At 44.3% G+C, this 19452-nt stretch overlaps 1 protein-coding gene across 8 annotated transcripts in view; it reads right to left on the bottom strand.

Moving 5' to 3' along the window:
* PAQR5 (progestin and adipoQ receptor family member 5) overlaps positions 1-19452 on the bottom strand; it is a 107347-nt gene that overhangs the window by 36888 nt on the left and 51007 nt on the right. For 5 of the 8 annotated variants that reach the window (XM_054451034.2, XM_054451036.2, XM_054451035.2 and 2 more), the window contains 2 exons: positions 18811-18971; positions 9714-9879 (listed from right to left, as the gene is read on the bottom strand). The exons of 1 other annotated variant lie outside the window; for it this stretch is intronic. In XM_054451034.2, the coding sequence (XP_054307009.1) occupies positions 9714-9764 (51 nt within the window). In that variant the 5' untranslated portion in view covers positions 9765-9879; positions 18811-18971. Of the gene's footprint in view, positions 1-9713; positions 9880-18810; positions 18972-19452 lie in introns of those variants that run through there. 2 more of the 8 variants (XM_054451038.2, XM_054451043.2) reach the window with 2 other exon arrangements.

Below are 19452 nucleotides of genomic sequence, written 5' to 3'. Positions count from 1 at the left end.
CATCAAAGGCAGGGAATCTAATATGAGACTTTGCCAATAAAGCTAGGAGTCTAAAGATAAGTGAGTGTGAAATAAATTCAACCAGCCAGAAGAGGACGATAAGGAAAGTTGTTTCTCTGAAAAAAAAAATCTCTCCCAAAATTCATAACCGTCAACCAGTCTTCATATAGGTTTGTGGTCCATGCCCCTACTACTTTTGTGGTCCAGGAAATCTCAAGTGAAAAAATTAAAGTGATTACAAATTGAAAGGGGTTAAAATTTTGTAGTTCCCTCAGGTAAGCAGCAAAAGCAAACACAAATCCTCTCTGAAGGATTTCTATTTTTTTTTTTTTTTTAACTTGAGTTAGAGTCTTGCTCTGTCACCCAGGCTGAAGTGCAATGGTGTGATCTTGGCTTACTGCAACCTCCGCCTCCTGAGTTCCAGCTATTCTCCTGCCTCAGCCACTTGAGTAGCTGGGATTACAGGCACGCACCACTACACCCTGCTAATTTTTGTACTTTTAGTAGAGACAGGGTTTCACCATGTTGGTCAGGCTGGTTTCGAACTCCTGACCTCAGGTGATCCACCTGCCTTGGCCTCCCAAAGTGTTGGGATTACAGGAGTGAGCCACCACACCCAGCCGGATTTCTACTTTAACACAGGCATGCACACATAAGGAAAGAAAACACCGTGAGTGAGAAACAGCAGAAACAGTAGATGGTAGAGATAGAGATCAAAGAACAAATATTAAAATATAAAATAACTGTGTTTAATATATTTAAAGAAATAACGATAAACAGGAAACAAGCCAATTTGAAAAGAACAGGCTGGGCATAGTGGCTCAACCCTGTAATGCCAACACTTTGGGGGCCGTGGTGGGTGGATTGCTTGAGCCCAGGAGTTTGAGACCAGCTTAGGCCACACAGTGAGACACCCTCATCTCTACAAAATTTTTTAAAAAAATTAGCTGGGTATGGTGGAGCACAGCTGTAGTTCCAGCTACTGGGGAGGCTGAGGCAGGAGCATCACTTGAGCCCAGGAGTTTAAGGCTACAGTGAGCCATGATTGCACCATGGCACTCCAGCCTGGGTGACAGAGCAAGACCCTGTCTCAAAAAAAAGAGCCTAATATAACTTTTATAAATTCAAAAATAATAATTGAAATTTAAAATACATCAAAGGAATAAATAATACACTAGACCTGTCTGAAGAGAAAATTAGTCAACTGAAAGATCCAAAGAAAGTACCTAGAATGCAGTCCAGAGAGAGTAATAGATAGAAAATATGAAAAAGCTAATAAGAGACACAGAGAACATTTCTCCAGAAGGAGAAAATATAAATGGTTTTGATGTGCTATTTGAAGAAATAACTGATACATTTCTAGAATTATTGAGTCATCAGTCTTCAGATCCAAGAGGTTAAGTAGACAGTTGGTGTTCACCAAATATTACATGTGCTTTCCTACATTCCTCAGACTTTCTCAAAGTTAGGTTGGGGCCATGTGACTATTTCCGGTTAATGTTACTTCTAGGCCAGAACAGTTAAAAGCAGAGGCGCAGTGGCTCATGCCTGTAATCCCAGCACTTTGGGAGGCCGAGGCAGGCAGATCACCTGTGGTCAGGAGTTCGAGACCAGCCTGGCCAACATGGTGAAACCCCATCTTTGCTAAAAATACAAAAATTAGGCGTGGTGGTGCATGCCTGTAATCCCAGCTATATGGGAGGCTGAGGCAGGAGAATTGCTTGAACCTGGGAGGCGGAGGTTGCAGTGAGCCAAGATAGCGCCACTGTACTACAGCCTTGGCTACAGAGCAAGACTTGGTCTAAAAAAAAAGCAGAAAGCCTTCTTGCAGATATCACTACACACTTCTGAAGGACCTTTCGGAAGGACTCTTCAGAACTGAGCCACTCATTTTGCCACGGGAATTGCTTTCGGCCAACGGGCACTAGTTATACTCCTCCCCAGGGGCTGCGTACATCCACTGATGATGGATCAAGGTCCTAGCCTCCTTTTCCCATTTGGGACAACTCTGAAAGGCCAACTAACCTCCAGAGCTCCTGAGTGACTGGTGGAAGTTTCTAACGCAGTTTCTCCTTCTGCACAATCCTGCATCCTTCACATCCTTGTAGGGCTTGTTCCTGAGAATACTCTCCCATAAACTTCCTGTGCCCGAATCTTTTTCTCGAAGTCTGTTTCTAGGGAAACTAACTTTCTCTTCTCCTTCTCCCATCCAAGCTCGAACCTGGCCCAGCCCTGCCTAGTTTCTGAGATCAGGCAAGATAAGCGTGTTGAGGGTGGTATGGCTGTAGACCCTCGCTTTCCCTTCTGGGATGACCTTGGAGGCTGCACGTTCCAGAGGGGGCAGCCGGGAGATGGCTGCCTGGGCGTAGCTGCCAGTCCCTCACTGACCACTTAGCTATGTAGCGTGATGTGAAATAACCTTTGCTGTGTTAAGTCACTGAGCTATATGGGGTAATTTTTAACTCAGCATAGCCTGACGCTGTTTAGTACAGCTATTCATGTTAAAATAGCTGAAGTGATCACTAAACGAATCCACATAGAGCATATTTCTAATACATTAATTATAAAACAGGTGGAAGGGAAAAATAGCATATGAAAAGAAAAAAAAGAGGAATGTAAAACTCAATCCAAAGACTCAATCCAAAGAAAGTAAGGGAAACAAGGAACAAATAGAGAAAACAAGACAAAAGCATTTAAGACAATGAAAATAAATGTGGATATCAGTAATCATTACAAATATAAGTAGACTAAACTGTCAGCTAAAAAACAAATATTGTCAAACTAATCAAATCTCGCCATGTGCTGTTTACACAAGACACAGTTAAAATATAATCATGGGGAAGGACTGAAAGTCAAAGGAAGGAGATAAGCCAAACAAATGATAACAAAAGCTAGAGTACTTATATTAACATCAGATGCATTCCAAGGCAAAAAGCGTTACTAGATATAAAGACAATCACTACAAAATCATACCTTTGCATCATTGGGAAGATAGAAAATAGGACAATTATAAACTTGGATATACCTAAAAAACACAGGCTCAAAATACATAAAGCAAAAATTAGCTTACAAGAAGTAATTTACAAATTTGCCACCATAGCGGAAGATTTTTAAACACATCTCAATTATGCATAGATCAGGTAGAACAAAATTAGTAAAAATATAAAGATAATTGATCTTATGGACAAATATGGAATACTTCCTCCAACAACTGGAGACTATACATTATTTATCGGCACACTTAGAAGATGTATGAAAATTATTCATGTGCTAGGCCATCAAGCTAGTCTGAACAAACGTCAAGGATTGGAATAATACAGGGGGCATTTTCAGACCAAGATCAATTATGTTAAATCAATAGTATAAAAACTCCATATACTTGGAAGCATAGAGTTACCATATGATCCAGCAACTCCACTCCTGGGTTGTACACCAAAGAGACTGACAACTTGTCCACCTAAATGACTTGCACACAAATGTTCGCAGTGGTATATTTATAATAGCCGAAAAATAGTAACAATTCACCTGTTCATCAACTAATGAATGGATAAACAAACTATGGTATATCCATTCAATAGACTATGATTTGTTCATGAAAACAAAGTACTGATAGATAGATGCTACAGCGTAGATGAACCTTGAAAACATCCTGCTAAGTGAAAGAAGGCAGTCAGAAAAGGCCACATATTTGCACAATCCCATTTGTGGGAGATATCCACAACAGGCAAATCTATACAGACAGAAAGTAGGTTAGGTGATTGCCAGGAACTGAGGGGATAGAAAATAGCTGCTAACGGGTGCAGTTCTCTCTGGGGAGATGAAAATGCTCTAAAAACTGGTGATCACGGTGATGGTTTTGTGCAATATACTCTGTGTTCAACATACTAAAACTCACTGAATTGTGCACTTTTACAGGGTGGATTTTATATGTGAATTGTATCTCAACAAGGCTGTTATAAAAAAATCTTTCCATCAAGAAAATTCAGCTGTAGGGCCAAGTTGTTCCCTGCGCAACTCCAGAGGTTGCCATTCACGTAGACTAAAAGGGAAATGGTGCCCCCTTAGAGTTGGGCAATATGGTGGCTCCACCCAGGTAATTTCACAGATAAATTCTACCAACCACTCGGGAATGTATAATTCTAATATTAGATATTTTTCCCCATAGAATAAATAGGCAGCAATCTCCAACTCACTTGTGGTTGGCGTAACCTGAATACCAAGTCCAGGCAAGGACAGCATAAGAAGAAAACGTTATAGGCCAACTCATTAAATAGACTTAAAGATCCTGAATAAAATATTAGCTAACTGACTCTAGCAATAGATTAAAGAGATATTGCATCATAATCAAGCTGTATTTAAACCAAAAACAAAAAATTGTTTAACATTAGTAAATCAATCAATGTATCACCACATTAACAAATTAAATGAATCATATATGATCATCTCAAAAGATAATGATAGGAAAAAAGAGTTCTATAAAATTCATAAAGGAGGCTGGGCACGGTGGCTCACACCTGTAATCCCAGCACTTTGGGAGGTTGAGGCAGGTGGATCACCTGAGGTCAGGAGTTTGAGACCAGCCTGGCCAACATGATGAAACCCCATCTCTACTAAAAAATACAAAAATTAGCCAGGGATGGTGGCACTTGCCTGTAGTCCCAGCTACTTGGAAGGCTGAGGCATGAGAATCACTTGAACCTGGGAGGCGGAGGTTGCAGTGAGCCGAGATTGCGCCACTGCACTCCTGCCTGGGTGACAAAGCGAGACTGTGTCTCTAAATAAAATAAAATAAAATGAAATGAAATTCATAAGGGAAGGCCAGACGCGGTGGCTCATGCCTGTAATCCCAGCACTTTGGGAGGCTGAGGCAGGTGAATCACGAGGTCAGGGGTTCAAGACCAGCCTGGCCAAGATAGAGAAACCCCATCTCTACTAAAAATACAAAAACTAGCTTGGTGTGGTGGCAGGCACCTGTGATCCCAGCTACTTGGGAGGCTGAGGCAGAGAATTGCTTGAACCTGGGAGGCGGAGGTTGCAGTGAGCTGAGATCTTGCCACTGCACTCCAGCCTGGGTGACAGAGCAAGACTCCATCTCAAAAAAAAAAAGAAAAAAAAAAAATTATGAGGGAAAAAATCCTAGCAAACTAGAATATAAAGTGATACCCTTAATCTGATAAAGATGAAAAGATTACTTATGTACACACACACACACACACACACACACACAGCAAACATACTAAACAGTGAAATGTTAAAAGCATTTCTTTTCATTAAAACCAAGAACAATACAAAGATGCCTGCTATCACAACTCTCTCTCTCTCTCTCTCTCTCTCTCTCTCTCTCTCTATATATATATATATATATTTGTTTTGTTTTGTTTTGTTTTTGGAGACAGAATGGTGATTGCCTTAAAATCACCCACCTCGGCATCCCAAAGTGCTAGGATTACAGGTGTGACCCACCAAACCCTGCTTCTATCATATTTTAATAAGTTACCAGGTAATCCTGACATTGGTGATCTAAGCACTGTCTCTGAATAGCACTGGGCTGGAGAAACCATTTACCCATTGAGATGGCTGCTTGTTCCCAGTGCCTGAGCCCACCTACCAAACACCTATGCCAGCCGCTGATCTGGCTGTGCTTCCGTCGTTCATAATAATCCCACTGTTCTATTTCATTTTTATTGGATCTTCACAATTGCCCTGTGAGACTGACTTAACAGGAGTCACTTCCATTTCACAGATAAGAACACTGAGACTAAGTTTATGACTGTGTGGCAGAGCTGCAGTGCAAGTCGGGAAATGGCGTTCCTTTTCCTCTCTGTGTAGACCACTGCCTCAGGGAATCCTCCTGTCCATGCCCCTAAACTAAGGCATCTGGGACTATGGGATGTGTTTACCTGTAGCCTGTGAGTCAAGGCTGTAGTTATTTAAAATTTAGCAATTTGTCTGGGTGCGGTGGCTCACGCTTGTAATCCCAGAACTTTGGGAAGCTGAGGTGGGCGGATCACTTGAGGTCAGGAGTTTGAGACTCAGCCTGGCCAACATGGTGAAACCCTGTTGTTACTGAAAATGCAAAAATTAGCCAGGCGTGGTGGCGTGCACCTGTAGTCCCAGCTACTTGGGAGGTTGAGGCAGGAGAAGGAGAATCGCTTGAACCTGGGAGGTGGAGGTTGCAGTAAGTCATGATAGTGCCACTGCACTCCAGCCTGGGTGACAGAGCAAGACTCTGTCTCAAAAAAAAAAAAAAAAAAAAAAAAAAAAGATTAGCAATTTGACACTCGATGTTCTTGTTTCCTGGCAAAGTGTCATGCCATGTTGCATATGAACTTGTTGTCTTTTTTCTAGGCCTCTCTGTTTTGTCTCTAAAGGGGTCTGTGTAAGAATCAACATCTAGATAATTATTCCATTCCTTGAGGTTTTGTTCACATCTTTAGTGACCCTCTGATGAACCCAGGCTTAGTTTTGGACACAAGGGAGATTAAATATTATGAGGCATACACACAAATTCTGCCTTCTGAGGGACGAGAGAAACTGCCCTTTTCCATGAACAATCTATCAGCCAGGAATGCACCAAGAATGAGCCAGGATTACAACTCTGATGATGCAGAGAGGTGGGCACACCATTCCCTATAGATGGCTGAGGCCCAGACAGGGTAGTGAAGTGGCCCAGGTCACATAGCTGGCTGATATACAAAAGGAGAGGCAGCTGTACAGAGCAGCTTGTAGAGGTACAACCAACAGCTGAAGGAGCTCGGGGAAGGGAGCAGGCACCTGCCACTCCACAAAAAAGGAAGCCAGAAAGGGGGAGCAAAGGTTGGGGAGAGGAAAGCCTTCTTCAAACAGAAAGCAAGACAAGTGAAGGTTGCATCTGCTGGGGAGAATAAAGAGAAGAGCGTCTGTGGATGGGACGTGGTGGAAGAGGTGGGGAAGGATAAGGCTGGTAAAGATGGTGAACAGCAGGCGGGGGAGCCGGGGTTCGAGTCTATGGATAGGGCCTCTGAGGTCTCCTGCCAGCATGCTGTACCCCTCAAAGTGCCCTAAAGAGCCTAGGAAAGAATGATAATAATGACAACCAACATTACTAATTGTTCACCACATGCCAGGCACTTCACTTGGGTTATCTCATTTAATTCTCACAACCCCAGAAGGCAGATACTATTGTCATTCCCATTTTACAGAAGCAAAAGCTGAGGTAGAGAGATTATCTTGCTTGCGGCCACTCTAAAAACCAAGTATTGGGACCCACAGATCCCGCCAAAGGTAAGCTTTAACAATTGTATGAAGTATCCTATTTTAAATATTCATGTAAATTGTGCATTCCATTTTTAATACCTGTGCATCTGTTTTAATACTAATAAATGTCTTTGTCCCCAAATCCTCAGGTAAAACCACCCTTCAGGCAGGCAGAGCCACTCTATTTTCTCTATGGCTTCATGAACCCTGGGCATAATGCCCAAAAAACCCAATAGTGGATGCTGGAGCCCAAGGAAGATTTTGAAGCAAACGGTGGCTGCAAAGTGTGATGTTGGTCTTCTGCCTCTAGCTAGTGCCATTTCACTAAAAGATATTACCATCCTCTAACTTATGAAAAACTGGACAGAGAGGACATGTTCATCTTTCTCCCTTAGCCTCTGCCGGGGTTGTCCAGCCCTGACATTCAGAATCTCCATACATTCAGATTCCCAGCAGGTTACCCAAAGGACCTATTGATACTGCTCTGCCCCTTTCATTTCTTTCCTGCGGACATACTCTGAATCCAACCCTGACCAAAATGTCCAGAAAGATATCTAAGGGGGCTCCCATAACCTCTACCCCCAAGAGGCTCCCCAGTCCCCCTGCCATCACCACCTGCCCCATGATCTCCCATCTCTAGGCCTTTGCTCACACTGCTCCTTCCACCTGGAATGCTCTCCCCACCTCCACAATCCTGTCCACCCCTCAAAATCTGTCTTACAGATCACCCCCTTCATGAAGCCTTCCCTGATCACTTCCTCCCTGATATAATTTGGCTCTGTGTCCCCATTCAAATCTCATCTGAAATTGTAATCCCTATAATCCCTACGTGTCAAGGGAGGAACCTGCTGGGAGGTGATTGGATCATGGGGGTGTTGTCCCCCAAACTGTGAATGAGTTCTCTCAAGATCTGATGGTTTTATAAGTGTCGGACAGTTCCTCCTTCACATCATGCTCTCTCTCACCTGCTGCCATGTAAGACATGCCTCTTCCCTCATGACTGTAAGTTACCTGAGGCCTCCCCAGCCATGAAGAACTGTGAGTCAATTAGACCTCTTTTCTTTATAAATTACCAGGTCTCAGGCAGTTCTTTATAGCAGTGTGAGAATGGACTAATACACTCCCCCATGATGGAAGTGACCAATCCCTTCTCTGAAACAACCACCCTGTCTTAAGATAGACCTTAACCCACTTTAGGACAGAATTTCTCATGCACATTTAAAAATCTTCCTGACCAACATATGAGTCACGCAAGGACAGGATTTGTATGTAATTATTCTCTGAATCACTTGCACATAGTAGGCAGTCAATACAAATTTCATGAGTAAATAAATTCAAGAATCACACTGTGTTCCCACTAATCACAGCTGCTAATGCTCTATGGGTAGAACCAACCAGCGAAGTACACCAAGAGGAGAAGGTGATGGCCCTGTGAGAACAGAGGCAGGCGCTCTGCCCAGTGTCATGGGAGCCAGCCACACGTGTAGCTTGCCTATTACTTGCCACATTCCTCAGCTCACCCCACCAAACAGCTCTGCATCACTTATGGTTTTCTCCCATGCCATCTTCCTGGAATCACCTGGCTTCACAGGCTTTTAGGGTTAGGGTTTGGCAGTTTCCCCCTCAACCTTCCATTGGTGATGTTGTAGGGTTTGGCAGTTTCCCCCTCAACCTTCCATTGGTGATGTTGAGTTTATTTCGAAATTATTTTTCTGGGGCAAGTCATAAGTGCTTGGCAATCAGCCAAGTAGAACTCTCCTCCACTCTGTCACATCTTCCCAATGAAACTTCCCACCATGAAATGACACCCACTCTTCTTAGTCAAAAAGGAAGGAAATTTGACATCAACAAAGGGGTGCAACACAATGATGTTTCCTTTGCAAGAGAAGGAGGAAGTGCACCAGTTCTCTGTAGCACAAAACCAGGCTCACCTATGGCTTACTAAAGCAAATCATCAGTGAGTCTCACATATTTCAGGATACCTGCCTGTGAGCTCCGAGGCCCATGAGTCCACTAAAAGGCAATGCTAAGGCTCATTCAACAACCCTCCCCATCGCCCCAGGGAAGGCCTGGCCTGGGCATCCCGCAAGTAACAGGGATGAGCAAAGCCATGACCTGGTGTGCCTTTGCCCATAGCCTGCTTTCAAGCACCCATAGGAGGGGCCTAAAAAATAAACTTCCTACCCAGCCGGCTGCTGCTCTCTTCAGGTTGAATCTTAGTAATGACTTTGCTTCTGGATAAAACACAGATGTTGCAAGGAAGGGTTACAACTTAAACAACTTTGGGAATACTTCCGTTTCAAGGTAGGTGGGGGAAGTAGGAGGCTGTAATATCCCCCAAGGAAGTGTGGGAGGGGGTTCTTGAAGGGAATGGGCCTGTACAGAACAGACTAGGTGAAGACAACAGTCCCCCGTTGCAGAGGCCAAGCCCTGGTCACACTCTGGAAATGAACCATCATAATCAATAGAGCACATACCTGGGGTATCTGGTCTATGCTAAACAGCCTGGGAAGCTTCAGGCTCAGCATCTTGGAACTGGATTGGCAAGGCCAGTAGGTGACAGCGCCTCCCTGTTACCAGGCCTCACTCAAAGCTCTGACATGGCCTGGGGCGTCTCTGCCTAGCTGGTGCTGTGCCGCTTCTCTGAAAGAGGACAGCATGAAGAAATCCAGTCAGTTTCAGCCTAACTCCAGCTGGGTCAGGACAGTCAGCTTGTTCAACTATTGAACATATACTTGCTACACATGATGGCACAAGATCAAGCTTCCTTAAAAACAGCAAAACGATCAGACTGCTGAGTCATCCACTCCAAGAGTGCTGGAGGGAGGTAATTAATAATAAGGGAAGAGACCACCCCTCATATTGTCTTATGCCCAATTTCTGCCTCCAAAGAAAGAAAAAGTAAAAACTAAAAGGCAGAAATGAAATCCACAAGCAGACAGCCAGCGCTACACCCTGGGCCTGGTAGTTAAAGATTGACCCCTGACCTAATCGGTTATGTTATCTATAGATTACAGACATTGTATAGAAAAGCACTGTGAAAATCCCTATCCTGTTTTGTTCCTATCTAATTACCAGTGCATGCAGCCCCCAGTCATGTACCCGCTGCTTGATCAATCAATCACGACCCTCTCACACACACCCCCTTAGAGTTGTGAGCCCTTAAAAGGGACAGGAATTGCTCACTCGGGGAGCTTGGCCCTTGAGACAGGAGTCTTGCCGATGTCCCCGGCCAAATAAACCCCTTCCTTCTTTAACTCGGTGTCTGAGGAGTTTTGTCTGCGGCTCGTCCTATGACAATAATATGGGCAATTACTATGGTCTGAATGTTTGTGTCTCCCCAAAATTCATGTGTCAAAACCCAGTCTCCAATGTGGTGACAAGGAGCAGGGCTTTTGGGAAGTGACTAGGTCATGAAGGCTCTGCCCTTATGAGTGGGATCAGTGCTCGTAGAAAAGAGGTCTGAGGGAGCTTGTTCGCCCCTTCCACCATGTGAGGACACATAGAAGGAGACATCTATGAGGAATGGGCCCTCATCAGACGGGGAATCTGCTGGCACCGTGACCTTGGACTTCCCAGCCTCCAGAACTATTAGCAATAAATTTCTGTTGTTTATAAATTACCCAGTCTTAGATATTTTGTGATAGCATGCCGAATGGACTAAGACAGTGATCATACAATTGCAGAGCTAAGGCCAGATGTGGTGGCTCATGCCTGTAATCCCAGAAATGTGGGAGACTGAGATGGGAGGATCGGTTGAGCCCCAGAGTTCAAGACCAGCCTGGGTGATATAGTGAGACCTTGTTTCTACAAAGAAAAAATTAAAATTCGCTGGGTATGGTGTTGTACTCAAGGGCGGGCTAAAGTGAGATCACTTCAGCTCAGAAGGTCAAGGCTGCTGTGAGCCGTGATCACGCCACTGCACTCCAGCCAGAGCAACACAGCAAGACTCTGTCTTAAAAAAAAAAAAAAAATGCCCCAGAGCTGGAAAGAAAAGGGCCTTAGAGGTCACCCAGTCTTCTCATGTTACACGTGAAGGCGGGAGGGGCAGAATAACTTTCCCAAGGCTGCACCGCAGCAGGGAGCTGGGCTGCTCACTCCCCACTCCACCAGAGGCTGCCCCTGGATGGACAGTGGGATCTTAAGTCTGTGTCCAGCCAGTGGGCGGAAGAGGGTCAGAAGCTGCCTCAGATAACAGAAAGAGAAGCAACTCAACTCTTCCAGAAAGCTGACTGGAGCTTGGTTGCCCTGAGACACACAAAAGAACCATGCCAAGCAAATAAATCCACGGCACTTGTTGGAGACAGAGCAACTCAAGAGTAAGCAACAAGATTGCTTAAATGCAGGAAGAAGACCACTTAAGAGCTGTGAGTAGTGTGCACCACAGAGACCCAGAGCCCTTGGAACAGGTCCAAGAAACAGAAAAATACACCTTGGATTTAGCAAAGAGCAGAGTTGGGAATTTACCATAGTAAATATCCTCCTCTACCCCATCATCACTGGGCCAAAGTCTACACCTCCTGAGAGCCCTCCTCATAGTCCCCATCAACCAGAGGTGTTCTTTCCCTGCCTCTGAAGACCCAGAGACCTTGCTTGTATGTACCTGCAGCACCAACCACATCGTACCTACAGTCACAGCTAACTCCCTAGGCCTCGTCTGCCCCTTCGGGAAGAAGCCTCCCATGGCTGGCTGGAAACTCGGGGTGTATGCCTGGTCCACCCTGGGCCCTCAGCAAATGCTTATTTAATGAAGCAATGATGCTCATAGTTTGAACTTGAAGTTGCTTTGTTTTTATTTTTGTGGTGCATTTACTTTTGCTTCTTCTTATATTTATGTTCTAAGTGTTATTTGAAACTATGCAGCAAAATACAATCTGTTTATTTCACCGTCGTAAATATGCTTCTTTCTTAAAAACGGTAATAGAAACATTATTCACAATACTCAAAGGGTGGAAGCAACCGAAGTGTCCATTAAAGGATGAATGAACAAAATGTGGTGGTATCAGTCCATTCTTGCATTGCTATAAAGAAATACCTGAGGCCAAGTGTGGTAGCTCAAACCTGTAATCCCAGCACTTTGGGAGGCCTAGGTGGGTGGATCACCTAAGGTCAGGAGTTTGAGACCAACCTGGGCAACATGGTGAAACCCCATCTCTACTAAAAATACAAAAATTAGCCAGGCATGGTGGTGCACGACTGTAGTCCCCACTACCAGGGAGGCTGAGGCAGGAGAATTGCTTGAACCTGGGAGGTGGATGTTGCAGTGAGCTGAGATCACACCACTACACTCCAGCCTGGACGACAGAGCAAGATTATGTCTCAAAAACAAACAAACAAACAAACAAACACCCTGAGACTGAGTAATTTATAAAGAAAGAGGTTTGATTGGCTCACAGTTCTGCAGGCTGGACAGGAAACATGGTGCTGGCTTCTGCTCGGCTTCTAGGGAGGCCGCAGGAAGCTTACAATCATAGCGGAAGGTGAAGGAGTAGCTGGCAAGTCATATGGCAAAAGCAGGAGCGAGAGAGAAAGAGAGAGAGAGAGACAGTGGGTGGGGAGATGCCACACACTTTTAAACAACCAGATCTTGAGAGAAGTCACTATCTCGAAGATAGCACCAAGCCACGAGGGATCTGCCCCCATGATGCAAACACCTCCCTCCAGGCCCCACCTTCAGCATTGGGGATTATATTTCAACATAAGATTTGTGCAGGGACAAATATTCAAACTATATCAGTGAAATATACATACAATGGAATATTATTCATCCTTAAAAAGGAAGGAAATTCTGATATATGCTACAACCAGGACACACCTTTGAAGACCTTAAGCTAAGTGAAGTGAGCCACTTACAAAAGGACAAATGTTGTACAATTCCACATGTACAAGGCACCTGGAGTAGTCAAATTCCTAGAAACAGAAAGCTAGATGGTGGTTACCAGGGGCTTGGGGGAGAGAATGGGGAGTTAGTATTTAAAGGACACAAGAGTTTCTGTTTGGGATGATAAAAATGTTCTGAAGATGGATGATGGCGATGGTTGCACAACAGTACCAACGTACTTAATGCCACTGAGCTATACACTTAAAAATGGTTAAAATGTTAAATGTTATGTATATTTTATACCAGTAAAATAGTGACATATGATTTCAAAATTATAGAATAATAAAGAAAATAATTTTTTAAAGCTCACATACGTTTTGCCCAGGTTAAAAAATAAAAGTTAATACTTTGCAAAAAATACAATACTGATGTAAATGAGCCATAGTACACTTAATTTTTCATGGCTAAATCACCAAGCCTTGCACACTCATCGAAGCACCACTAATTCACCTAATGGCAGGACAGGAGGCAAAAGTCCAGTAATAGGGAAACTCAAACACACCAGAGAAGCCTCAGACAACAATAGAAATCAAGGCTGGGTCTCCACAGACCTGCCTACCTAGGTCCCCTAGTTCTCTCTGGCTTTGACTCAATATCATGGGAAGAAAAAGAAAGACATAGTCCCTACTCTCACACTATTTAGGTAGGACGACCATATTAGCCATGCAAAAATAAGGGGTAATACAAAGTAGTGTAGGATTCATTAATTTCTTCATTCATTCACTGGTTACTGCATTTTAATCAGGGATAAATGAATAGCTTAAGAAAGAAAGGGTAAGGGATACGTGAATAGCTGATTATTCTCTGTGGGCTGCCACAGATTTAAGGAAAAGTTGAGAATTCAACTGATATAAAAATTGTCTAAGTTTGTGATATGCAGAATAGAGAGAAGTAGGCATGCTTTATATCATTCTATTCCTTCATTTCACAGGGGAAAAAAGACGAATAAGACTATCCTTGTCTCCAAGAAATGTATAAAAAATAAAGAAAGAAATAGGACAGGCCGGGCACAATGCCTCACACCTGTAATCCCAGCACTTTGGGAGGCTGAGGCAGGTGGATCACCTGAGGTCAGGAGTTTGAGACCAGCCTGACCAACACGGTGAAACCCTGTTTCTACTAAAAATACAAAAATTAGCTGGGAGTGGTGGCGAATGCCTGTAATCCCTGCTACTTGGGAGGCTGAGGCAGGGAATCTCTTGAACCTGGGAGACAGAGGTTGCAGTGAGCCGAGATCTCACCACTGCGCTCCAGCCTGGGCAACAGAGTGAGACTCTGTCTCAAGAAAAAAAAGAAAAAGAAAAGGAAGAAGAAAAGAAAGAAAAAGAAAGAGAGAGAGAAAGAGAGAGAGAGAAAGAAAGAAAGAAAGAAAGAAAGAAAGAAAGAAAGAAAGAAAGAAAGAAAAAGGAAAGAAAGAAAGAAAGAAAGAAAAGAAAGAAAAATATACACCTGTATTAGAGTTCTCCAGAGAGGCAGAACCAAGTAGGTAGATAGGTAGGTAGGTAGATAGAAAGATAGACAGATACCGAGCGAGAGAGAGATGGGTGACAGGGGATTTATTAGGGGAATTGGCTCACATGATAATGGAAGCCAAGAATTCCCATAACAGGCTCTCTAACAAGCCGGAGACACTGGGATGCCAGCAGTGTGGCTCAATCCAAGTCCTACAGCCTCAGAATGAGGGAAGCTGATGGTTTAACTCTCAGGCTGAGGCAGAAGGCCCTGAGAACTCTGTGGGGTGGAGGTACAAGTCCTAGAGTCCAAGGGCCAGAAAGCCTGGAGTTCTGATGCCCAAAGGAAGGAGAAGAAGGGTGCCCCAGTTCCAGGAGAAAGAGAGACAGAATTTGAATTTCCTCTTTTTGTTCTATCTGGGCCCTTGTTGATTGGATGGTGTCTGCCCACACCGAGGGCAGATCTTCCCCACTTGGTCCATGGACTCACAACCCAATCTCCTCTGGAAACATCCTTGCAGACACTCCCAGAAATCACGCTTAGCAGTTCTGTAGGTATTCCCTAATCCAGTCAAGTGGACACCTAAAATTAACCATCACAAGTCTACCCCCTGTCAACTTGGCACCCATCTGCATCTCCTAAATCATATTTCATCTCCAAATAAACAAAATAACAAGAAAATAGTTCTGTACAACATGATACAATCATTCTGCATACAACCCAAAATGCACTAATCCCTTCCACAGAAGAGGAGGTAAAGTTCTTGGGTGATGTTTACTCTTCTCTTGATATCTCATAACTTAAATACTACGATATAACATTAATAATACTTAACTACTGATACAAGGTCAATAAATCTTATATTATGTGATGAAGAAATAAGAGAAACACAAAAACAAAGATATTTGTTAATATATGTATATATACATGCAAACATATTCTTAACAAAACAGGGAGGAAATACTCATGACAATTACAGTCCTTGGTCCTATAACTGATCATGTTTGTAGCTGGTATTGATAACTATCTTCTTCTACTACCCATTCTGAATTCTCTTTGCCTTCAGTAAGCACCTTAGTTGGTCATGGTTCTTTACCTAGTGGGTTGGCCTAAACCTTAATTCCTGAAGGGTCTGGACCATTTGTTAGTACTGCCTAGATTGGGTTGTTATAGTTTCCCATTGACCTTAATCACAGAGCAGGATAATACTAAGAGAGGCCCAAAGAGCTTTCCTGTATTCCAGACATACTCTTTCTCACTCCCATTGTCGGGTAGGAGTGCAATTTCCTCTTGGTCATCCACATCAACCATCCCAGCCCAAACCATCACTCCCTTCTTAGCCTGTTGATTCAGAGGCACAAGAAGCACAAAGTGACTGGGCGGTAGTCTTAACTTCCAGCTCAGTGGAATCATTGTTGTGTCTCTTGGTGGAAGCATTCTTCCCTCTGGAACTAAGACCTTTAGACCAGCAGAGCATCAAGTCTTCTTGGAAACAGGAAGCTAAAATTTTGTTTGTGGGTCACTAGGGATAATGGTGAGTGGTGCCCCCCATCCCCGTCCATTTTTACCCTTTGATTACTGCACCTGTGAATCCTGGCTGTGGGAGAAATAGTACCATATATTGAACGTTGATTCAGAGCATGTACAGCCTTCTGGACAACGTTGCCCCAGCCCTGCGAGGTATTGCCACCTAGCTAGATCTGTAATTATGACTTCAAAAGGCCATTCTACTATTCTATCAAGCCAGCTGCTTTGGAATAACGGGAACATGGTAAGACCTGTGAATTCCATGAGCATGGGCCCATTGTCACACTTCTTTGGCTGTAAAATGAGTTTCTTAGTCAAAAGCAATATTGTGTGAATATCATGGCAATGGATAAAGCATTCTATGGTCCATGGATGGTAGTTTTGACAGAAGTATCACATTCAGGGGAGACAAATCCATATCCAGATTGAATATGTATTCCAGTAAGGAAAAAACACTGCCTCTTCCATGATGGAAGGGGTCCAGTGTAAGCAAATTGCCACCAGGTAGCTGGCTGATAACCCCAGGGAATGGTGCCACATCAGGGACCCAGTGTTGGTCTCTGCTGCTGGCAGATTGGGCACTCAGCAGTGGTTGTAGCCAGGTTGGTCTCAATTAGTGAAAGTCAATATTGCTGAGCCAGTGCATAACCTCCATCCCTGCCACCATGGCCACTTTATTCATGAGACTCTGGGATGATGACAGGGATGGGTGGCGAAAGAGGCTGACTGGCATCTATAGGACAGGTCATTCTATCCACTTGATTATTAAAGTCCTCCTCTGACGAGGTCACTCTTCGGTGACTATTAACATGAGACACAAAGATCTTCACCTCCTTTGCCCAGAGAGGTCCATCCACATACCTCTTTCCCAAATTTCCTTGTCACCAATTTTCCAGTCATGTTTCTTCCATATTCCTGACCATCCAGCCAAACCATTGGCTACAGCCCATGAATCAGTATACTATACACATCTGGCCATTTCTGCTTCCAAGCAAAGTGCATGACCAGGTGCCCTGCTCAAAGATCTGCCAACTGAGAAGAGTTCCCTTCACTATTGTCCTTCAAGGATGCCTCATAGAAGGGCCATAGCACTGCAGCTGTCCATTTTCAGGTAGCCTGCATATCATGCAGATCTACCTGGACAGCAAGCCCTGGTTTTCTCTTCCTCTGTCAACTGATCATAGGGCATTTCCCATGAGGCCATAGGTGCAGGCTGGAAGAGAGAAGGCAGAGTAGCAGGAGTAGAAACCATGGGCATTTGTGTCACTTCTTCATATAACTTACTTGTGTCTTCAGGATCTGTTCAGGCCTGATCATGTATAAACCACTTCCATTTGATGATGGAATGCTGCTGTGCATGCCCAACTTTATGGCTTGGTGGGTCAGATAACACTCAGTTTATGATAGGCAGCTCAGGTCATGTGGTAAATTGGTGGTCCATGGTCCAGCATTCAGTTTCTACTAAGGCCCAGTCCTACTAAGGCCAAGAGCTGCCTCCCAAAAGGAGGGTATTTATCTGTGGATGACGGCAAGGCCTTGCTCCAAAAGGCCCTCTAAGGGCCTCTGCTGCAGTTCACCTATAGGGGCCTGCCAAAGGCTCCAGAAAGCATCCTTATCTGCCACTGACACATCAAGCACCAGTGGATCTGCTGGGTCATATGACCCAAGTGGCAGAGCAGCTTGCATAGCAGCCTGGACCTGTTGCAGAGCCTTCTCCTGTTCTGGGCTCCACTCACAGCTAGCAGCTTTTCAGGTCACTTGGTAGATGGGCTAGAGTAACACACCCAAATGAGGAATGTGTGTCCCTAAAATCCAAACAAGCCCAAGGTGTTCATGCACTTCTTTCTTGGTTGTAGGAGGGGCCAAATGCAACAACTTATCCCTCGTCTTATAGAAGGGATATCTCAAGATACCCCACCCACACCACTGGATCCCTAGAAATTACACTGAGGTAGAAGGCCCCTGAATTTTGTCAGATTTCTCACCCTCTATGTAAGCAAATGTCTTACAAATAAGCCCAGATTGGTTGCTACTTCACTAGGTCCAATCAGCATAACACCATCAATGTAATGGGCCAGCATGATCTCTTGTGGAAAGATAAGGTGATCAAGTGCCCTGCAAACTAAATCGAGACACAGGGCCGGAGAGTTTATATACCCCTGAGGTAGGACGGTGAGGGTGTACTGTTGGCCTTGCCAGCTGAGAGCAAGTTGCTTCTGGTGAGCTTTAAAGACAGGGTTGGAGAAAAAGGCATTTGCCTGATCAATGGCAGCATACCAGGTACCAGAAGATATGTTATTTTGCTCAAGCAATGAAACCACATCTGGTATAGCAGCTGCAATTAAAGTCACCACTTGGTTAAGCTTGTGATAATCCACTGTCTTCTGGATTCTTCAGGATCCATCTGTCTTTGGCACAGGCCAAACACGTAAGCCGAATGGGGATGTGGTAGGAATCTCCACCCCTGCGTCTTCAAGTCCTTGATAGTAGTGCTAATCTCTGCAATCCCTTCAGGGATGCGATATTGTTTTTGATTTATTATGTTTCTAGGTAGAGACCGCTCTAATGGCTTTCATTTGGCCATTTCCACCATAATAGCCCTCCCTTCATAGGTTAGGGAAGCAATGTGGGGATTCTGCCAGCCTTTAAGTATGTCTATTCCCTTGGACCCACTGTGAGTCAGACCCGAGCTAAAACTCCACTGATCACCTCACCTCTATGAGCCTCGCCTCTGACCAGAGGGCCACAGTAACATTTTGGGCCTCCCGGAATCAACGTCAGCACAGAGCCGGTGTCTAGCAGTCCATGAAAACCTCTGATTACTTCCTTTTCCAAATGCACAGTTACCCTGGATCACAGATCCCTTTGGCGAAGGCTGGGGGAAAGAGTAATAGTATAAAATTTCAGTAGTGTCTCCCTCCATGAGGGAACCCAGCCTCCCCTATATTCAAGGGCTTTTGGGTCTATAAACTGGCTCATGTCTGGGAATTGATTGAGGGACTGTGAGTCTCTGTTCTTACACTCTGTCTTTGTGTGTGTGTGTGTGTGTGTGTGTGCGCGTGCGTGTGTGATTTTTTTATTTTTTATTTTTTTGAGACAGGGTCTCACTCTGTTGCCCAGGCTGGAGTGCAGTGGCTCAATCTTGGCTCAGTGCAGCCTCTGCCTCCTGAGTTCAAGTGATTCTTGTGCCTCAGCCTCCCAAGTAGCTGGGACTACAGGCGTGCGCCACCACACCTGGCTAAATTTTGTATTTTTAGTAGATACAGGGTTTCACCATGTTGGCCAGACTGATCTCGAACTCCTGACCTCAAGTTATCTGCCTGCATCGGCCTCCCAAAGTGCTGGGATTACAGGTG

Source organism: Pongo pygmaeus, chromosome 16, assembly GCF_028885625.2.
Source record: "Pongo pygmaeus isolate AG05252 chromosome 16, NHGRI_mPonPyg2-v2.0_pri, whole genome shotgun sequence".
Lineage (NCBI taxonomy): Eukaryota > Metazoa > Chordata > Mammalia > Primates > Hominidae > Pongo > Pongo pygmaeus.
This window is presented reverse-complemented; position numbering and strand designations above follow the sequence as displayed.